This window comes from Opisthocomus hoazin, chromosome 10 (genome assembly GCF_030867145.1).
Source record: "Opisthocomus hoazin isolate bOpiHoa1 chromosome 10, bOpiHoa1.hap1, whole genome shotgun sequence".
Lineage (NCBI taxonomy): Eukaryota > Metazoa > Chordata > Aves > Opisthocomiformes > Opisthocomidae > Opisthocomus > Opisthocomus hoazin.
In genome coordinates, this window is record NC_134423.1 from 11,181,387 (window position 1) to 11,201,605 (window position 20,219).

The 20,219-nt window shown below is 42.2% G+C and overlaps 1 protein-coding gene across 2 annotated transcripts in view; it reads right to left on the bottom strand.

The window, feature by feature from the left end:
- The window catches only part of SCAPER (S-phase cyclin A associated protein in the ER), a 175,535-nt gene that overhangs the window by 110,365 nt on the left and 44,951 nt on the right, over positions 1 to 20,219 (bottom strand). The window contains exons 9-16 of one of the 2 annotated variants that reach the window (XM_075431781.1): positions 10,846 to 11,108; positions 10,159 to 10,251; positions 8,441 to 8,611; positions 7,875 to 7,950; positions 7,300 to 7,417; positions 6,869 to 6,980; positions 6,257 to 6,397; positions 3,313 to 3,468 (exon numbers count right to left, since the gene is read on the bottom strand). In XM_075431781.1, the coding sequence (XP_075287896.1) occupies positions 3,313 to 3,468; positions 6,257 to 6,397; positions 6,869 to 6,980; positions 7,300 to 7,417; positions 7,875 to 7,950; positions 8,441 to 8,611; positions 10,159 to 10,251; positions 10,846 to 11,108 (1,130 nt within the window). Of the gene's footprint in view, positions 1 to 3,312; positions 3,469 to 6,256; positions 6,398 to 6,868; positions 6,981 to 7,299; positions 7,418 to 7,874; positions 7,951 to 8,440; positions 8,612 to 10,158; positions 10,378 to 10,845; positions 11,109 to 20,219 lie in introns of both variants that reach the window. The other variant, XM_075431780.1, reaches the window with a different exon arrangement.

Sequence of the window (20,219 nt, forward strand, 5' to 3'; positions counted from 1 at the left end):
ATCTCACTTTCATGATGGAGTAAAAACTGCGGTTTTATTAGATAAAGAAGTAATATGCAAATATGAGTATATTCAGGAGCTTGAACATACACTGAAAGCACAGGTGTATGAACTAAGCTACACACTAATTGGCCATGTATTTTTGTTCACCTTGAAAAAGTCTATCCACTATAAAAGCCTGTAAAATTACTTCATTCATGAGAGTAGTGAAAACGTCTTAAACATCCGTAAAAGATTTAAGACTACGTAAATCGTAAAAGATTTAAGACTACGTCTTAAACGTAGTGAGAGCATGCAGGGATGCGACGAGGAAGGCCAAGGCTCACCTGGAATTGAAGCTGGCAAGGGATGTCAAAAACAACAAGAAGGGCTTCTTCAACTACATCAGCAGCAAAAGGAAGGCTAGGGACAACGTGGGGCCGCTGCTGAATGAGGCGGGTGTCCTGGTGACGGAGGATGCGGAGAAGGCAGAGCTACTGAATGCCTTCTTTGCTTCAGTCTTCAGTGCTAAGACTGGCCCTCAGGAATCCCAGGCCCCGGAGGTAAGAGAGGAAGCCTACAAAGAGCACGACTTTCCTTTGGTTGAGGAGGACTGTGTGAGGGATCGCTTAAGCGATCTGGATGTCCACAAATCCATGGGCCCCGATGGAATGCACCCACGAGTGCTGAGGGAGCTGGCGGATGTCATTGCTCAGCCACTCTCCATCATCTTTGAGAGGTCCTGGAGGACAGGAGAGGTGCCCGAGGACTGGAGAAAGGCCAATGTCACTCCAATCTTCAAAAAGGGCAAGAAGGAGGACCCAGGGAACTACAGGCCGGTCAGCCTCACCTCCATCCCGGGAAAGGTGATGGAGCAGCTTATCCTGGAGGCCATCATCAAGCAAGTGGAAGAAAAGAAGGTTATCAGGAGTAGTCAGCATGGATTCACCAAGGGGAAATCATGCCTGACCAATCTGATAGCTTTCTACAATGACATGACTGGCTGGGTAGACGAAGGGAGAGCTGTGGATGTTATCTACCTTGACTTCAGCAAGGCTTTCGACACAGTCTCCCATGATATCCTCCTGGGGAAGCTCAGGAAGTGTGGGCTGGATGAGTGGTCAGTGGGGTGGACTGAGAACTGGCTGAATGGCAGAACTCAGAGGGTTGTCATCAGCGGCGCTGAGTCTAGTTGGAGGCTGGTGACAAGTGGTGTCCCTCAGGGGTCAGTACTGGGCCCAGTCTTGTTTAACTTCTTCATCAACGACCTGGATGAAGAGTTAGAATGTACCCTCAGCAAGTTTGCTGACGACACCAAACTGGGAGGTGTGGTAGATACACCAGAAGGCTGTGCTGCCATTCAGCGTGACCTGGATAGGCTGGAGAGCTGGGCAGAGAGGAACCTGATGAGGTTCAACAAGGGCAAGTGCAGGGTCCTGCACCTGGGGAGGAACAACCTCATGCACCAGTACAGGCTTGGGGTGGACCTGCTGGAGAGCAGCTCTGCGGAGAGGGACCTGGGTGTCCTGGTGGACGACAGGTTAACTATGAGCCAGCAGTGTGCCCTGGCTGCCAAGAAGGCCAATGGGATCCTGGGGTGCATCAAGAAGAGTGTGGCCAGCAGGACAAGGGAGGTTCTCCTTCCCCTCTACACTGCCCTGGTGAGGCCTCATCTGGAGTACTGTGTCCAGTTCTGGGCTCCCCAGTTCAAGAAGGATGAAGAGCTACTGGAGAGAGTCCAGCGGAGGGCTACAAGGATGGTGAGGGGACTGGAGCATCTCCACTACGAGGAGAGGTTGAGGGAACTGGGCTTGTTCAGCCTGAAAAAGAGAAGGCTGCGAGGGGACCTTATAAATGCCTACAAATATCTGAAGGGTGGGTGTCAGGAGGATGGGGCCAAGCTCTTTTCAGTGGTGCCCAGTGACAGGACAAGGGGTAATGGGCACAAACTGAGGCACAGGAAGTTCCGTCTGAACATGAGGAGGAACTTCTTCCCTCTGAGGGTGACGGAGCACTGGAACAGGCTGGCCAGGGAGGTTGTGGAGTCTCCTTCTCTGGAGATATTCAAGACCCGCCTGGACAAGGTCCTGTGCAGCCTGCTGTAGGTGACCCTGCTTCGGTGGGGGGGTTGGACTAGATGACCCACAGAGGTCCCTTCCAACCCCTACCATTCTGTGATTCTGTGATTCTGTGATCCTACAGGACAGACGCGATGTAGAAATAACATATGTCCCCATGGAATATTAATATTTAAATTATGATTTGGAAACTATCTGAATGATGTTATAAAACAAAACAGATTTTGACAAGCCTGTCTGCAGTGTTTGCTCTAGTTAACTACCAGCCTAAGACCAGCCTAATACCTACAACCCAGGAAAGGACTAAAAAAAATGGCAGAGACAAGCAATAGTTAAAGACACCCAAAATCCCAGAAAGGGATTCCAGGAAAGCTGCATTCTTGAATATACAAAAACCAGGATCACCGAGATCAGATTTTTATAAACAATCTGGAAGGGTACTTTTCACTGACAGTGCAATCAGCCCTTGAAAATCCAGAAACTTTTATTAATATATTCTTTCAGAGTTTTATCCAGCACTTTTGGAGTACCTTCTGTCTCAAAAATGGCCTCTGAGCCACTGAAGTCAGCACACGACCCATTTTTCAACAAAGAGATAGAACCTCCGCTGCTAATGCCAAGTACTATGCTCTGGCAGAAGCTGGATTCACAGGTGATCTACAGCTGTGGCGAACCGAGGCATGCACAGAGGGAGGAGGAGTTTACAGAAGAAAACAACTCGTGTTTCAGATTCTAACACAGAGAACAGTCTCAAAAAAGGGGATGTATAAGGCTGGGAAAACTCAGTATTGGAATGCTGTATTAAAGAAAACCAACAAACCCCCCCAAAAAACCAACTCACACCAGGATTCCAGGAACACAAACACATTTGCATTATGGTTTTCAGTGATCATGTGAAAAATCTGATAATTATTACAGTAGGGATATGATCAGGAATATTTTTCTGCTTTCTCAAAGTTTTAAGTGCTATGAGAATACAAGGATTTTCTTATAATGGAGTAACAAGTATGTTTAAACAAGCTTAAGACAGGCGTGAATCATCTACTCAGGCTCTATAATACCTCTGCTACAGCGACGTTAAGACTTACCTTTCTCTCCCTTACTGCTGAAACATTATAAAGGAGAAACATATTAGAGTATACTTCTCTGAAGCTGAACAACGGACGTAGGATAGAAAGCAACAAAGACTGCACAACTGAAACAAAAAACAAAGGCGCATTTCATTGTCCCCCTGCAACTACAGCTCATACTATACCTGAACTGCTTCATCACGTGCTTGTTTTTCCTCTTGTCTTCGTTGACGCTCTTCTTGTAATTCATTTAAACGTTGTTCATATTCTTTTAGTTTATTCAACACATCATGACGTTTGTTCTGAGCTTCTAAGGTGTTTATAAATGCAATTTCATTCACCTGCAAATAATCAGGAAGTGTAAGGAAAGATCTGAGAAGATGAAATAAGTTTCATTCTTAGTGATTCCATCCATTTGTTAATTATCCATTTGTTAATTAAACTGGTGGGACATTTCTCCGGAATGGGCTGGAAAGCTACCAGGTTCAGAATAGGGCTTTGATTTTTTGTTGGTTTTTTTTTTTGTTTGCTTGTTTTGGTTTTGTTTTTTTTTTTGGGGGGTGGTGGTGGCTTTGGTTCTTTTCAAAGAAGATAACCTACGGAATATAAAAGACAGAAACTGAAGTGTATCAGAAAACCAATAAACTCTGGGTAAATATGAGGAAAATCTTCCCAGTCTTCTCAGCAATGAGACTTCATTAGTCTATTCTCTCATTCACAAAATGTGGAATGCTAAGACCAAGCTGGATAAATCAGTAAAATACGTAAGTGCTAGCAGAATCCAAAAGGTCTTTTGTTCTAACTTTAGATATATTAGTACTTGCCAAACAAAAATGTGAAACTATACATACCATGAATAAGAGAAAAACTAATTCGCTCAGTGTGTTAATATTTATAATCGGTATAGCCTATTTCACAAACACGTTATTTTTTTCAACCACAGGAAGACAGTGCAATACATAAGTAATATGAACAGGCTAACTTCAAAGTACTTTAACAGATAAACTAAGAATATGATTTTCTACTACTTAGGTTCATGAAGGTAATCAATATTTTGTCCTCGCTACAAGGCTGCTGAACAAAATTCTTGTCAACTTTTGGCTTCTAAATGCAAATGCTTTAGAAATTTATATGGATGGGAAAAAACAAACTCTTATTTAACCTAACTTTGATTTAATAAAATCAAGATTTTAGAACCAAAGTTATTGAGGAAAACCCTAAAAATTTATCAGCTATAAATCATACTCAAACCTCTGACTGAAACAGAAACTCTTTTGCTGTATTCAAAGTTCATGATCTGTCTGAATCCATAGAGGAAATGAGTAAAGAGAAGATACACGGACAACAACAGATCATGTAAAGGGTAGTAGGATATTCCTGTTGCTTTGTTTGCTGACTAGAATTCATTTACAGAATGGATTTCATGTTCAGCAAACAAGTAAGCACTGGGAATTTGGACAACCAGTTGGGCAGCAACAGTTACCATGGTCTTCAGCCATGTTGTGCTATTTCTCTAAAGCCTCCTGGCCCAATTAACCTCTGTTTCCAGAACACAAGAACCTCAAGAGGCAGCAGATCTTACACATTTAAACACACTCAACACTTCAAACATCTGCTTCGCTGGGGAATTATGGCAAGTGTGGTTTAGTTAATGTGATTATAGAAGTCACACCGGTGTCATGAAATAATAATGAAGGTATTTTAGACTGAATTAGGTAATCTAGAATTCATTTTAATCCAAGAGACAGAAACAGCGACTACGTAAGAAAGCTAAATCAGTTTTGTTGTGCTTATCTTAAATAATACGGATGAACGGCTGCATCAATCACAGCTGGAATGTATGCTCATCATATAATGCAACATTTTAGTTTTAAGGAGGTGCATGTATTTTTACTTGAACAAAAACAGCCTTTAAAACAAAATATTCCATTTATGTTGTGCTGGTTTTAGCTGGGATACAGTTAATTTTCTTCATAATAGCTGGTCCAGGGCTATGTTTTGGATTTGTGCTGGAAACAGTGTTGATAATACAGGGATGTTTTCGTTATTGCTGAGCAGTGTTTAGAGAGACAAGGCCTTTTCCGCCTCTCACACTGCCCGCCAGCGAGTAGGCTGGGAGTGCACAAGAAGCTGGGAGGCGACGCAGCCAGCTGACCAAAGGGATCTTCCACACCACACGACGTCGTGCTCAGCCATAAAACTGGGGGGGGAGGCTGCCAAGGGGCCTGCTGCGCAGGGCCTGGCTGGGCATCGGTTGGTTTGTGGGGAGCAATTCTTTTCATTTGCATCACTTCTCTTTCCTGGGTATTATTTCTCTCCGTTTGTTATTTTCCTTACAATTATTCTCCCCACCCCCCCCCCCCGAAACGTTAAACTGTTTTTATCTCCACCCACTACTTTTCTCACTTTTACACTTCTAGTTCTCTCTCCCACCTGACTGGGGCTAGGCAGGGAGCTCATGCCAGCTGGGCTTAAACCACGACAATGTTTATCAAAGTAATACAAGTAAGGTAAACCAAAAAGCATTCATCTAGTGCTTGTCTTCTGAAATTATGTATTAAAGTCAGAAGAGCACTAACAAAAGATTTACTTTAGAATAACTGCCATGTGCTGTAGGTTTCTACTTCCTTCCAACTGTTTAACAGTATTAGCAATACAAAACACAGCAACACAACCACTATCTAAGGACACCGAATGCTGGATCTAGAGTGGATGTTTGACAAAGCAGATGAGCAATAAGCTCTCCCCACTTCTCACTCTACATGCTGGAAAGCAAAGAACTGATAATCAGATCTTCTACTCCCTCCAGGAGCACCAGTTATCACTGAAAATGCTGCCATACTCTCTGTGAGGAACAAAAGCAGCAAAAATGACTATCAGCTCTTTATTTCAACGCACCTTTTCTTCCAGTCCAACCCACCATGACAGCTAACAATAGCTAATTAATTTTAAAATCATATTAGAGAAAAATTGCCTGGTTTAGAGATCAGCATTTATCCGCTTCACAGTTCACATGTGTTCATAACTAACTTGCACCATCTTTCACAAACTACTCACAGACACTCCGAGGTACAAAACATGCACAAGCATAACTATTAAATAGTTACCCATTAAAACAAAATAACTTACTTTAGCTTCTTCCTCTTGTGCTTTTTTCACAATTGCTTGTAGTTGCACTTCACGTTTAAATTCTGCATGGAGTAATTTTTCCTCCATCATCCTGCGCCTTTGATCTAATAATTCTTCTTTCCATTTCCGTACATCTTTCTCCTATATACAAGGAGTAAATTCATTAACAATACAGTCACTGAAAATAGGGCCTGATTTTTCCTCAGAATTTTCTAATATTTGAAGCTTTATTTACAGTAATAAAACATTCTGATGCCCTACACAAAGCCTGCATTAAGTTTAACCCAAAGTACACTGATTTGCTAACTGCTTCAGTCTGATCAGTTTTAGCATTTATGTCGGATACATGCAACACATTTCTACTTTTATCACACCCTCCCTGAATCCGAGTCAGTATAGTATGTCAACAACACTCTCTCAGATGTTCATGATTTGAAAGACTGCTTTCCTATCTGCGATGCACAAGTCATCTGCGAAAACGACGTGAACTCAGGGGAAAATTTCATTTCACCACTAGTTTTAACCTCTATCACTTCTAGGCCATGTGGAAAAAAATGCTTTTCTGAATGGCAGCAGACTGGCTCCTTTGTATTACAGAAAGCGAAAGCTTACCCTCTCCATTAATTTTTGAAGCTTCAGTGTCTTTTCTTCACGTAACTTTTCTCTCAGCTGCTGAGCTTTCATTTGTTTCTCTTCATGCTTCTTTTTGGATTCTGCTATTGTTCTTTTAACAAAAAACAAAGCAGAGCAAAAGCAAGTGAGACAACACTAACTGACAGTGTTGCAAACATTTCTATGTCATTTTCAGTAAGAGAAAACAAACAGGCCACTGGAAGGCAATTGCTTCCCCTAAATATAAACACTGTTCTTCTAGTCTTCAAGTCTTTATTTACTAGACAAGGTACCATGAGCCTAGTTCGTTATGAAAATAATATACTGATTTCTGCAACGCTTGCCATCCACAGACTTAGAGAAAGTAGATTTATGAACAGTTTCAGGCAGCCATGAGTTTGGCTGATGAAGACAGATAACAGTTCTAAAACCTTTTGCGTGATGGTGACGACAGTTTCTCATGCATGTGTATTCCATGTCCAGGCGGACGAGCAGGCTCTTCTTCCACTCTGTCTCCCCAAGAATTACTCTGGTGCCATGATTCACGAGCTGTATGGAAAGAAAACAAAGACTTTGATAATTTAAACACATGTTTCTGGGAGAAGAGCAATTAATGAGGCTTAGTTACTCTTGAATTTCTCTCTCTAATGGGTTCTCTTGAGCCTAAGTAAGGTGCAGACACAGACTGAAGCATCTTTAATCCCTGTGCACTTTCAATGCTTAATAATTTTATTACGCTTTTATCCAAATGTTAAGATAAAACTGGGTAACAAATCTTCTAATTCTAATAGAGAGATGGGGAAGAGCACTTAATAACAGACACAAAGATAGTTTGAACACCTAAGTCCATCTTTTCTAAGGAAATAGCATAAAAAATAACATAACTTGGAATATAATCCAGATGTTAGAGGGATCTTCTGAAACCTTAACTTCCCATAAGTAAAATGGGCATTTTCTAAATTTTGCTGTCATGTCAACCTAAGCACAGTAATATCTGAAAATTTACCTTCATAATCTGCGAGAACATCATTCCAGTCCATAGACATACCGCAGAAAGATATGCTTCCATTGCCCACACTAGCCTGAAATTTAATATGATCCAGACAGTAAAAACATAAACCTTGATGTGCAGGTGTACACACATATTAAAAAGTGCCAAATCAGTGACATTCAGCAATGTTTCCAAACTGAATTAGCCATCTCAAAGACAGATGCTGCTCCTGATAGTAGAAAAGGTGACTTCTGCTTCACCTAGAGTAGCTCCTGTGTGGCAACAACGGAAATACCAAGTCCCAGCTCCCCCAGTTTCGCACACAGAAGTAGGCAGCAGGACAACAACTGGAGTATCAGAGGACATTGTACCACTCAGCAGCATGGGGCTGCTGAGTTTAGTAAGACTAAACTAATATACCTTAGACAATACTGTATAATCATTACACCACACTATTTACTTACTTTGCATATAAAACAGGTTGTATTAATGCAAAACCAAACATTACCAAATTCTATACTAATACTCTGCTGACAAAGACAGCTTGAAGTTGGGCACTTTAAAATAAATCGAACACTCACAGAGAAATCGCTATCATTGTCAGTCTCGATATTAATGTCGTTGTTTTCCTCTGCTTCAATCTCTCTAGTTAATTGCTCTTCTTCTGCGATAGCACTAGCAATGGCTTCTTCATTTGCCTTTTCCAGGCGATCTGCTAACTCTTCCTTCTTAGCAAGGACTTCTGCCATAGACTGTAGGAAACATGAAACCAGAAAAAACCCTCAAAATCAGAAGTGGCCATAAAAAAGTGGTTTCCACATAGTTAATATGAATTCTGTAACATTTTGTTCAACTTCTAGTTACTTGTAGTTCCTTGCTGCTAAATACTGTGAAGGTAGCTGAAATATAAACCCCACTAAAACTGTTAGCAACTATTAAATCATTTAACAGCTACACAAAACACTTAAGAAATTAATTATCATTCACATTATTCCAAACCGTATTACACAAACAGTGTCATTAAAAGCAACAAAGACCATTCTTCTCTAATTATTCTTGTAAATACCACATCTTAGGGACTAAGCAACACATACTTTGAAACAGTAATGGCATGCCATGTTGTTACCTCCAGAAAAGGAACCTTGCTCCAAAGTATTACTTAAAAAAATGGATCTGCAGACGAACTGTATCTGGAAACTCTACTGCAGTTAATACTACGGAATCTCAGGCTATACTTGGTTTTCAACATGAGTGACAAGATAGTTAGGCAAGACTGTAAGCCTGAATACGCCGACTGATCGTGTTCTCCCTCTCCAATGTCCAGCATGAACTGGTTCGTTTCCACTCTGGCTACCAAACAACGTGCCACAGAACACAAATCTGCTTGTTCAATGCAGTCTCATCACGAGCAGTACAATGCTCACAAGAGACACAGATCCTACCACACTGTCAGCATCCTGAACTGTTAATAACTGAGAATCTGAAACAATGTTAGTGGATGAGATGTTAGAAATCTGCTCTAAAAACAGATACTTGACTTAGAAATTACCTAGCAGGAGTCCAATTTATAAAAGATGTTAAAGGGAAAGCAATTTACAGGAAAACCACTGCAGATCAGAATTTTTATCTCATTTCTGAAACAAAACAAAACCAAACCTGAAAGTATAACCTGGATTTTACATAGCATTACTGCAATTCTCCACTCAAGAGAATCCCAGAGTGACCTGCAGATTTCTACAGACAAGAAGGATGTTCATTTTGGGAAGCCACATAAAAACAGAATACTGACTTCACATTTGTTGCTTAAGAATGGCATTCGTCCAGATTGCTGGTTGCACAGGAATACCCAAGAGAGCTGTTTGGCTAGTCTTAAAAGGCAGAGGGCTACATTTGTTTTTAACAGAATTCTGATATCCCATGTGATTCCAGTTTGAATAATTAGCAAAAATGGAGTAAGACTTTAATGAGAGTCTGACTTAAGATGATTGATAGTGGAAGGAAATGAAAAATTATGGCAAACATATGTAAAAAAAGGAATAAGAGCACAGATCTCTTGATTGCAAATAATGCATTTATATCTTTCTTCAAGTTCAAAACTTTACTGTAATTAAAGCCTACCATAATAAGTATCCATGCAACAGATAATTTTTTCTACATTAAGTAACTTACAGAGTTTTCTACAATTTCTATCGCAGGCTAACAATAAACACTGTGCAACACCGAATGAGAAAATTAACACTTCTATTTATTATTTACTCAGAAATCTTACGAGATTTCTTACCAATCTGGCAGCACTCACATTTGAAATATCTGAGGGATCCATTTCAGTTTCAGCTTTTTCTGTTTGATGTCGGTCTACACTATCAGTGCTCAGAGGGGAAGCTTCCTTAATCTGCAGGGTTTTTGAAGTACAGTCAGTATTTGTGAGAACTGGAGGCATCTCAGGAACTGTTTGTAAAGAATCTTCTTGCAACAGTGTGCCAGTGCTCCCATTGTCTTCCGAGACGTGTGCTGGGAACTAACAAGCGACATATGCAAAATCAACTAAATGTAACATACTGATTTTTTGAGTCAGTCAAAAGGATTTTTTCTTTATAACCATAAGGATTTTAACAAAATACCTGGCAACCTTACAGTGAGTGATGCAGATAACTCCATGTACAGACACTTTCAGCTGCTCATAACCTTGTGAAAGTTGGATCTTTCTACCTGAAGTTTTCTATGTATGAGATGTGCTTAATGCTGAGTTTTTGGAAAACATGTCCAACGCATTGTAAAACACAGGGTTCATCTCATGATTTTTAACTTGCCTATTTGTGTCAACACTTTAATGTGTTTCCATGAATGTAACAAACAGCCACTACTTTTAAATCCCTTTCCAATCTGGTTAGTGAATAACAGCTGTAGACAGCACTACCTTTAGAAAATGCTCTAAAGAAAAAGTTGCAGGATTTAAGGTTAGAAAATGGCTCAAAATTGTACTGACCTGCGTCCTTTCAGTAAGAAGGTCTTCAGACTGATGTAAAGGATCCTTCTGTACAAGCTCCGTGCTTTTGGATGCACCGCTGTCAGTGAGAGAACCCCCACACTTATTCTCCGATGGTGGCGAAATGACATTTTCTTTGTCACCGTCACCTTTGGACTTCTGTGATTCTGTAGCTACAGGAGGTTTTGCTGCCAAAGCTGTGGATCGAGATCGAACAGGCCTTCCACGCTGAACTGTTTCCCAGCCCTCTGCATCCTTTCGGTCTACATAGAAAATGAAATACTCCAGTCAAAGAAAGGAAGACTTCTAAATAGAAGTATTATAAACAACTATTTTATTATTGTATTACACAAGTTGTGTGATAAAAATGTTCTCTTTAAAAACCAATATCAAAAAATCAATGAAATATTCTTTGGCAAAGCTTTTTACTTCAAGGAGCACTATTAATTCCACAAACACTGAACAACTCTATCATGGGACCAATTCTGTTACTTCAGGAAGCTAAGCTACTCATACACAAAACCACGTGAAAAATGGCGACGTACTTAGGCTTCTCATGCCCATGTCGCTATTTCACCAGATGGTAAAGCACAACATAGCAACCACACTCCTGTTCTTCTTTGTAGCAACAGCAATGTTAGAGGCCTCGTGTGAGAGTGCAAATCTCTGCAGATGTAATCGCACATCTTAGTGTAGAAGCATTGTCCAGCATGTGGCTGACTATTCTTCCAGAAGTGTTTTCTTTACTTTTTCCATTTGTTTCATTTTGATAATAAAAATACACTAATTAATGTCAGCTTTCGGACAATTTCTTTTCCTAGATTCCAGGAAATCGCAAAATATCACTACAGTGGGACTGCAAACTGAAGGAGAAATAGAAGAGTAGTTTACTTCATTTACTTTGATGACTAAATAGCTAGTAAATACAACTTGCTGATCAACCTTTCTGATATCTAATCTTGGTACGTATCTGAAAAACCTTCCAAGTTACGTTTGTCTAGCTGAAGTATCAGGTCTTAAGTGTGATCAGATTTCTAGAATATCGAGGTGAACCCCCTTCTCCACACATAACATTTCTGGGGCCAGCAGGTAATACCAGCACATAATTTGCCACACATCTTGGAATGACTGCAAGTGATTCTTTTGAGACCTGATGGTACAACTCACAGGTGGGAAGAGTAATTCACATGTTTCTATTTGCTGAACAAAAGATCTTGCAAAAATACTCAAGAACTAACTATGAATGATATCTTCCAATACACTTTTGGCATAAGCTATTTTTAGGATCATTCCCATAAAAGGAAGAGAAGGGTGTGGGAGATGCTTTTTTCACCTGGAGGAGTACAGAATCAAAAAACCAACACTAAATTGCCTGCTTTACAGAGGGAAAAAGTCTAGAATAGAATAGAACTTGTATAACAAAATTAATTCTCTCGGTATTTATAAAGCTTTTAGTAACAAAGATGGTCCTGTAGCTCAGGCATAAAGATCAGAGCTCCAACATTAAAGTTTAACATAAATATGCATAGGAATAAATACCAGTCTACTTGGTTGTCAAAAAATGTAATTTGAAACACCCAAGGGTGGTGAGAAAATGGAATAATTTTTATATTATGATGAATTGCACATTACCAACTTAAAGACTGGCTTAAAATTTGCATTTCGAGAGATCTGATTTTTAAAAGCAAAATATAAAGTGGTTGAAAAAATATAAGATATTAATGTTATGCTCTCTAAAAATACCACCTGCTTTTAGTAGGAACACACGATGGTTAGGTTGCCAGAAGTGAACCATCATATGGACTGCCAATAACATCTCCATGCAGGTCAACACACCCATAGGGAGATGAGAACAAAATATTTTTCCTCCTTTCAGAACATGTATGTTTATTTTAAAGCAGTTTGTAGTATATAAAAAGGACCTGTCTGAACATTAATTTTCATGGTCAAAAATCCTTCAGTCTTTTTAAACTTCCCTTCGAGGCAGGTGTTTCTGGCAACTCTAAAACAAGTACAGAAATTCTGGTAGCAATCCTTTCACTAGAAGTGCTATACTACAAAGCACTGCAGCAGCACAGTCACAGGACTGTCAGTAAAAATTACTTTAGATAAAAGATAAAACCTTTGTACCTACTGCACTACACTACCTCCAGGCGGACTGGAACTGCTGTTCAACGTCAGCAGTAACCAGTAAACTGGAAATTCGCCTAAAACTAGAACTAATGGCACTTTCATACTTTGCTACCCTTGGCATCTAACACTTTACAAACAGTACGTGCTCATCTATCTATGGGGTTTTTTGAACACCTCAGGGTGAAACACAGCAGCCTAGAGCAATAGCTGGTGTAAATCACGAGTTACCAGTGAAGTTAACAGGACTGTACTGGAATTTATCTTGGCTCATGCAATAGCTGTTTTTACGTAACTATATAATTGTTCACAAACCTTAACAATACTGATCACGACAGATGCAAAAAAATAATTCCATTTGATATTTTACTGTTGAAATTGTTTTATTCTAGAAAATTCACTGTATATTTGAAAGTAAACAAATTTCCAAAACTTTGTGTGAAGGACTATATCAGATCTCTTCAGATTACTGGCGGTAACCAGAGCCAGCATACCTCTGCAAACAGCCTTTCTGTGTTGATTCCCCCTATGTGCACTAGCACATGCTTCAGTATGCACCCCTGATTAGAAAGGGGAATGGCAGTCAAAAAGACACAGATTATCTTTACCACTCACTTTCCATTTGACCCCTGTAAGCAACTTTGGCTTTTATTTTCATTTCTTCACCTCTGTATGGAAAAAAATATTATTACCTACAGGACCAAGTGATCTAAACAAGTTATTACCCTCTCAGAGACAATCTTATCTCCAACAGTACTCCAGGGAGCAGGGTTTTAATTCCGCAAGAATCGCAAACAGATTTACTGCAGAAAGCTCCAGGCACATAGCCTGTGTGGAACACGGCCCTGCATTACGTGGGCCACCGAGGACTGCACAGGCCCCTTGCACATCACAGCTGCTCCTACGCCGCTGACTTTTGTAACTGGTAGAACCACAAAGCTTTTGCTGTACACAGCTTATGACAAAATTTGGCCAAGAAATTTCCCTGGCAAGTAATACCCAGACAACGAAGAGACTGTTCAGAAGACTGATGAAATAAAAAAAAAAACCCTCCACCGCTTTACTGCAGCAGACTTTTGGAATTTTGCAATTCCTTTTGCTTGTCATTTGTGAAATAAGATTGCTGCAAGGTTTCATGTCTATTCTTTCTGAAAACTGAAGTCAGCTCTTACTTCATTAATGCAGAAAAGATGCCTTATGTAAAATTAGGAGATACCCTTTTGTAGTATCTACTACCTAAAGATAATTTTACTAACTTATAGATAGTAAGATATTAATCTTATCTGTATTTTAATAGTAATTGCACTAACATTACCTAATATATTTTACTAATATCTTTACTAATATGTACTGAAGTTAATTCCACAAAAAAAAAAAAAAAAAAAACCAAAAAAAACCAAACCCCAAACCATCTGCTAGTTCATTCCTTGTTTCATGGCATATTTCTCCGTGCCCTAAAATGATAGAATTAATCAGAATAAAATTATTCAGAGCATGGCAAAGCCATAATCACACTTACTACAATAAGAATGAATCTTTTAGTAAAAGCCTTATATGTTCAATTATTAATTTGTATTTGTTCACTGTCAGATTCACAATTCTTACTCAAGACTCATATGATTATTTTAACAGCACAGAAATACATCTTCTGTGTTCTAAAGAATATTGTTTGGTGAATTTTTTAAACGCAAAAGTTTTTAACGCAAGCATGCATTCAGACTGTTGATATTTTTGGAATCAGTTTAACAGTTTTATGCCATCTGACAACTAGCTGTGCATAAGAACGTACTTTTTCATTTTAATTCACTTAGCAGTTCAGTGTTCACAGAATCACAGAATCACAGAATAGTAGGGGTTGGAAGGGACCTCTGTGGGTCATCTAGTCCAACCCTCCTGCCGAAGCAGGGTCACCTACAGCAGGCTGCACAGGACCTTGTCCAGGCGGGTCTTGAATATCTCCAGAGAAGGAGACTCCACAACCTCCCTGGGCAGCCTGTTCCAGTGCTCCGTCACCCTCAGAGGGAAGAAGTTCCTCCTCATGTTCAGACGGAACTTCCTGTGCCTCAGTTTGTGCCCATTGCCCCTTGTCCTGTCACTGGGCACCACTGAAAAGAGCTTGGCCCCATCCTCCTGACACCCACCCTTCAGATATTTGTAAGCATTTATAAGGTCCCCTCGCAGCCTTCTCTTCTTCAGGCTGAACAAGCCCAGTTCCCTCAACCTCTAATCGTAGGGGAGATGTTCCAGTCCCCTCATCATCCTCGTCGCCCTCCGCTGGACTCTCTCCAGTAGCTCTTCATCTTTCTTGAATTGGAGAGCCCAGAACTGGACACAGTACTCTAGATGAGGCCTCACCAGGGCAGTGTAGAGAGGAAGGAGAACCTCCCTCGTCCTGCTGGCCACACTCTTGTTGATGCACCCCAGGATCCCATTGGCTTTCTTGGCAGCCAGGGCACACTGCTGGCTCATGGTTAACCTGTCGTCCACCAGGACACCCAGGTCCCTCTCCGCAGAGCTGCTCTCCAGCAGGTCCACCCCAAGCCTGTACTGGTGCATGAGGTTGTTCCTCCCCAGGTGCAGGACCCTGCACTTGCCCTTGTTGAACCTCATCAGGTTCCTCTCTGCCCAGCTTTCCAGCCTATCCAGGTCACGCTGAATGGCAGCACAGCCTTCTGGTGTATCTACCACACCTCCCAGTTTGGTGTCGTCAGCAAACTTGCTGAGGGTACATTCTAAATCTTCATCCAGGTCGTTGATGAAGAAGTTAAACAAGACTGGGCCCAGTACTGACCCCTGGGGGACACCACTTGTTACCAGCCTCCAACTAGACTCAGCGCCGCTGATGACAACCCTCTGAGTTCTGCCATTCAGCCAGTTCTCTATCCACTTCACCGACCACTCATCCAGCCCACACTTCCTCAGCTTCCCTAGGAGGATATCATGGGAGACTGTGTCGAAAGCCTTGCTGAAGTCAAGGTAGACAACATCCACAGCTCTCCCTTCGTCTACCCAGCCAGTCATGTCATTGTAGAAAGCTATCAGATTGGTCAGGCATGATTTCCCCTTGGTGAATCCATGCTGACTACTCCTGATAACCTTCTTTTCTTCCACTTGCTTCATGATGGCCTCCAGGATAAGCTGCTCCATCACCTTTCCCGGGATGGAGGTGAGGCTGACCGGCCTGTAGTTCCCTGGGTCCTCCTTCTTGCCCTTTTTGAAGATTGGAGTGACATTGGCCTTTCTCCAGTCCTCGGGCACCTCTCCTGTCCTCCAGGACCTCTCAAAGATGATGGAGAGTGGCTCAGCAATGACATCCGCCAGCTCCCTCAGCACTCGTGGGTGCATTCCATCGGGGCCCATGGATTTGTGGACATCCAGATCGCTTAAGCAATCCCTCACACAGTCCTCCTCGACCAAGGGAAAGTCGTCCTCTTTGTAGGCTTCTTCTCTTACCTCCGGGGCCTGGGATTCCTGAGGGCCAGTCTTAGCACTGAAGACTGAAGCAAAGAAGGCATTCAGTAGCTCTGCCTTCTCCGCATCCTCTGTCACCAGGACACCCGCCTCATTCAGCAGCGGCCCCACGTTGTCCCTAGCCTTCCTTTTGCTGCTGATGTAGTTGAAGAAGCCCTTCTTGTTGTTTTTGACATCCCTTGCCAGCTTCAATTCCAGGTGAGCCTTGGCCTTCCTCGTCGCATCCCTGCATGCTCTCACCACGTTTCTGTACTCTTCCCAAGTGGCCTGCCCCTCTTTCCACATTCCATGGACCTTTCTCTTCTGCCTGATCTCCGCTAGAAGCTCCTTGTTTAACCATGCAGGTCTCCTGCCTCCTTTGCTCGATTTCTTTCTCAGGGGGATGCATTGCTCCTGTGCATGGAAGAAGTGTTGTTTAAAGAGCGACCAGCACTCATGGACCCCCCTGCCTTCGAGAGCCCTGGCCCACGGGATTCCTCCCAGTAGCTCCTTGAAGAGGGCAAAGTCAGCCCTCCTGAGGTCCAGGGTTTTGATCCTGCTTATCGCCCTGCTTCCTCCATGCAGGATCCTGAACTCGACCATTTCATGGTCACTGCAGCCGAGTCTACCTCCAACCTTCACATCCTCCACCAGTCCCTCCTTGTTTGTTAACACAAGGTCCAGCAGCGCACCTTTCCTTGTTGGTTCCTCCACCACTTGCATCAGAAAGTTATCATCGATGCTCTGTAGGAACCTCCTGGATTGCGCCTGCCTAGCTGTATGGTCTTCCCAGCTGATGTCAGGGTGGTTGAAGTCCCCCATGAGAACCAGGGCCTGTGACTGTGAGGCTGCTTGCAGCTGCCTGTAGAAGGCCTCATCAACCTCCTCCTCCTGGTCAGGTGGCCTGTAGTACACACCCACCGTAAGGTCACCCTTATGAGCCTGTCCCTTAATTCTAACCCACAAGCTCTCAACTCATTCCTCATTTGCCCCCAGGCCAAGCTCAATGCATTCCAGTTGCTCCCTCACATATAGACCAACTCCCCCACCTCTCCTTGTTGGTCTGTCTTTCCTAAAGAGTCTGTAGCCATCTATGACAGCATGCCAGTCATGCGAGTTGTCCCACCACGTTTCTGTGATGGCGACCAAGTCGTAGCCGTCCTGCTGTATAATGGCTTCCAGCTCCTCCTGTTTATTGCCCATGCTACGTGCATTGGTGTAAACACACTTGAGCTGGGCTGTCAATCTCACCCCTGGCCTTGGCACTCCAAGCCTAGCCTCATCCCTAGTGAGCTGGGCAATATCCCCTTCCCCCTTCGAACCTAGTTTAAAGCCCTCTCAATGAGCCCCGCCAGCTCGTGGCCAAGAATCCTTTTCCCCCTTTGAGACAGCTGAGTTCCACCTGTTGCCAGCAGGCCCGGTGCTGTGTACACCTCCCCATGATCAAAGAAGCCAAAATTTGACTGATGGCACCAGTCCCTGAGCCACCTGTTAACCAGGTGAGTTTTCCTGCCCCTTTCAGTGCTGTTCCCTGCCACTGATGGGATGGAGGAAAACACCACCTGCGCCCCTGATCCCTCAACCAATCGCCCCAGTGCCCTGAAGTCCCTTTTGATGGCCTTGGGACTTCTTTCTGCTATCTCGTCCCCGCCAACCTGCATTACCAAGAGGGGGTAGTAATCAGAAGGCCGCACCAGACCAGGGATTTTCTTCGCAACATCCCTAACCCGGGCCCCAGGGAGCCATTCAGTCATTTCCAGGCACGATTTTAACATACAAGTTTGCAGAGCTAATACATTTATTGACACGAGATCACACAGCTCCTGATCTGAAGCAAAGTTAACACTCAGCAGGGCATCACCCCTCCTCCACCTTTCTCCTTAAGTCTGGAATTCTTTTCACATCACCCAACAGCCACGTCCGCATGTGAAGTATCACCTGCTGGGTTTGATTACTGTCTGAGTTTTGCTAATGAATAATTCATTTGACTACCTTGATCATTCTCTAGTTTCAGCTGAACTTCCCTGTCCCTGCCCGCTCTTGGATTACACGGCAGTGACACGCCATCTGCTATCCCGAGGCCCCCACAGCCACCGGGGCGTTCTTCTGTCGAAGCTACTCCAGCTGGAAGAACTGGCCAAGCAGCCTTACTGGCAACAGCAATAACATAAATCCAGGCAAGTATGTGCAAAACTCAAGGAGTTCCACCCCAGGAGATGCGTGTCCCTTCTTAAAAATTTGTTTGCAAGTAATATACTACCAAAGCCTATTTGACCTTCCCTGCTCGTTAGTAAACTTCAGCACTATTTGTTTTTAAATTCTAAAATACTATTACTGTATCTGAGAGGTACTTTGGAAAACTGATTGCTTGAGAATCTGGAAGCAAATCTAGAAACATGAACTCAGCTGAAACACAGTTAAAGGGCAGAAGACATGAAAACCAGAACAATAAAATAAACTTCTTAAAAAAGTAACAGAGAAAACATAGTGGTGCAAGAAGTGTTAAATTTACAAGTCGTAACAGGAGACCGTGAGTTAATGGACAAGACTTTAGAGATGTTAATTGTCAGACTACTTTCAATCGTCACTTAAAAATATGGGAAAGGAAAAACAAAAAGACAAATAAGAGAACGAGTCTAAAATTTCCAACAGAAATTGTGCTTAAGAATTTGACAATCCCATTAGGAAAAAGCCCGTCCTTTGCTGTCCAGGATGACATTCCTGCAACTTGTTCTCAACATGCAGAAGTTGTGCACGCTCCCACAAGATCAGGCGCGGGCATGTCTGAGCCCAAACCAGGACAGTCACTTCAGAGGACTGTGTGTTCTGCAAAGTCTGAAGTCTTAGGTACTACCTCACACGGAACATCTATTCACAGCTATGGACATGAGCAATTATACAGGAAAGATGATAATTATCAAACTAGATTTCAAGTGTGGCAACAGAAAAAAACAGCCGATATTTCTGACAAGTTTACATGTTCCTGACTGCCCTTTCTCCTAAATCACGTACAAACAATAAACAATTTTTCTAATTGTAACAACCTACTCTCAGCCTTAATACACACTCTAAATTTGTATCACCTATCTCACCTCTTTCCCTGAGCACCTGGGAATTATTTTCATGCTAGGCTATCGCCTCTGTGTACTACTGTGACTTAAACCAGTATATTCTCTTGCCATAAACCTGTCAGACAACAAGACTAGACTATGTTTCATATTCTAGAAAACACTCCAGCATGAAAGACAAAATTATTGTTTTTTTAAAATTTATTAAAATATTAAGGGTAACAGTAAGTTTAATGAGGGAAATGAGATAAGATGATTTAACCTCATTATGCATCCAGAAAAAAAAAAAGTAAAGAAATATCTGGAAAAATAATGCATTTTCTCTCTCTCTAGGACTTATTTAGTTAAATTTGGAAATTCCATCAACCATCAAACAGATACAGTATCATACCACTCCTCCACTCTACAAAACCATTGAGAGACCTAATGATAATGCTGTTGGAAATCACTGGAGAAAAAGTGTTTTAGGGAACTCTTGCCACTGTAAGCCCCAGCTGGGCTTTAGGGCGGGCAAGAGAGCATTACAGGGCAGCAGGAGGAACCCATGCTCCCTCCTGCAAGGCCTGAACGCACCCACCAGCTGTGAGAGCATTAGCTGGGGGACAGGCAGAGCAGATGATACGCGAGCCTCGTATCTGCTTCAGTAATGGATGTGAAGAGCCTTTGTGACTCCCTTTGCGCAAACTTCACAGATCCTCTCGTGCTCCGATCTGTGAGGTTAATTTG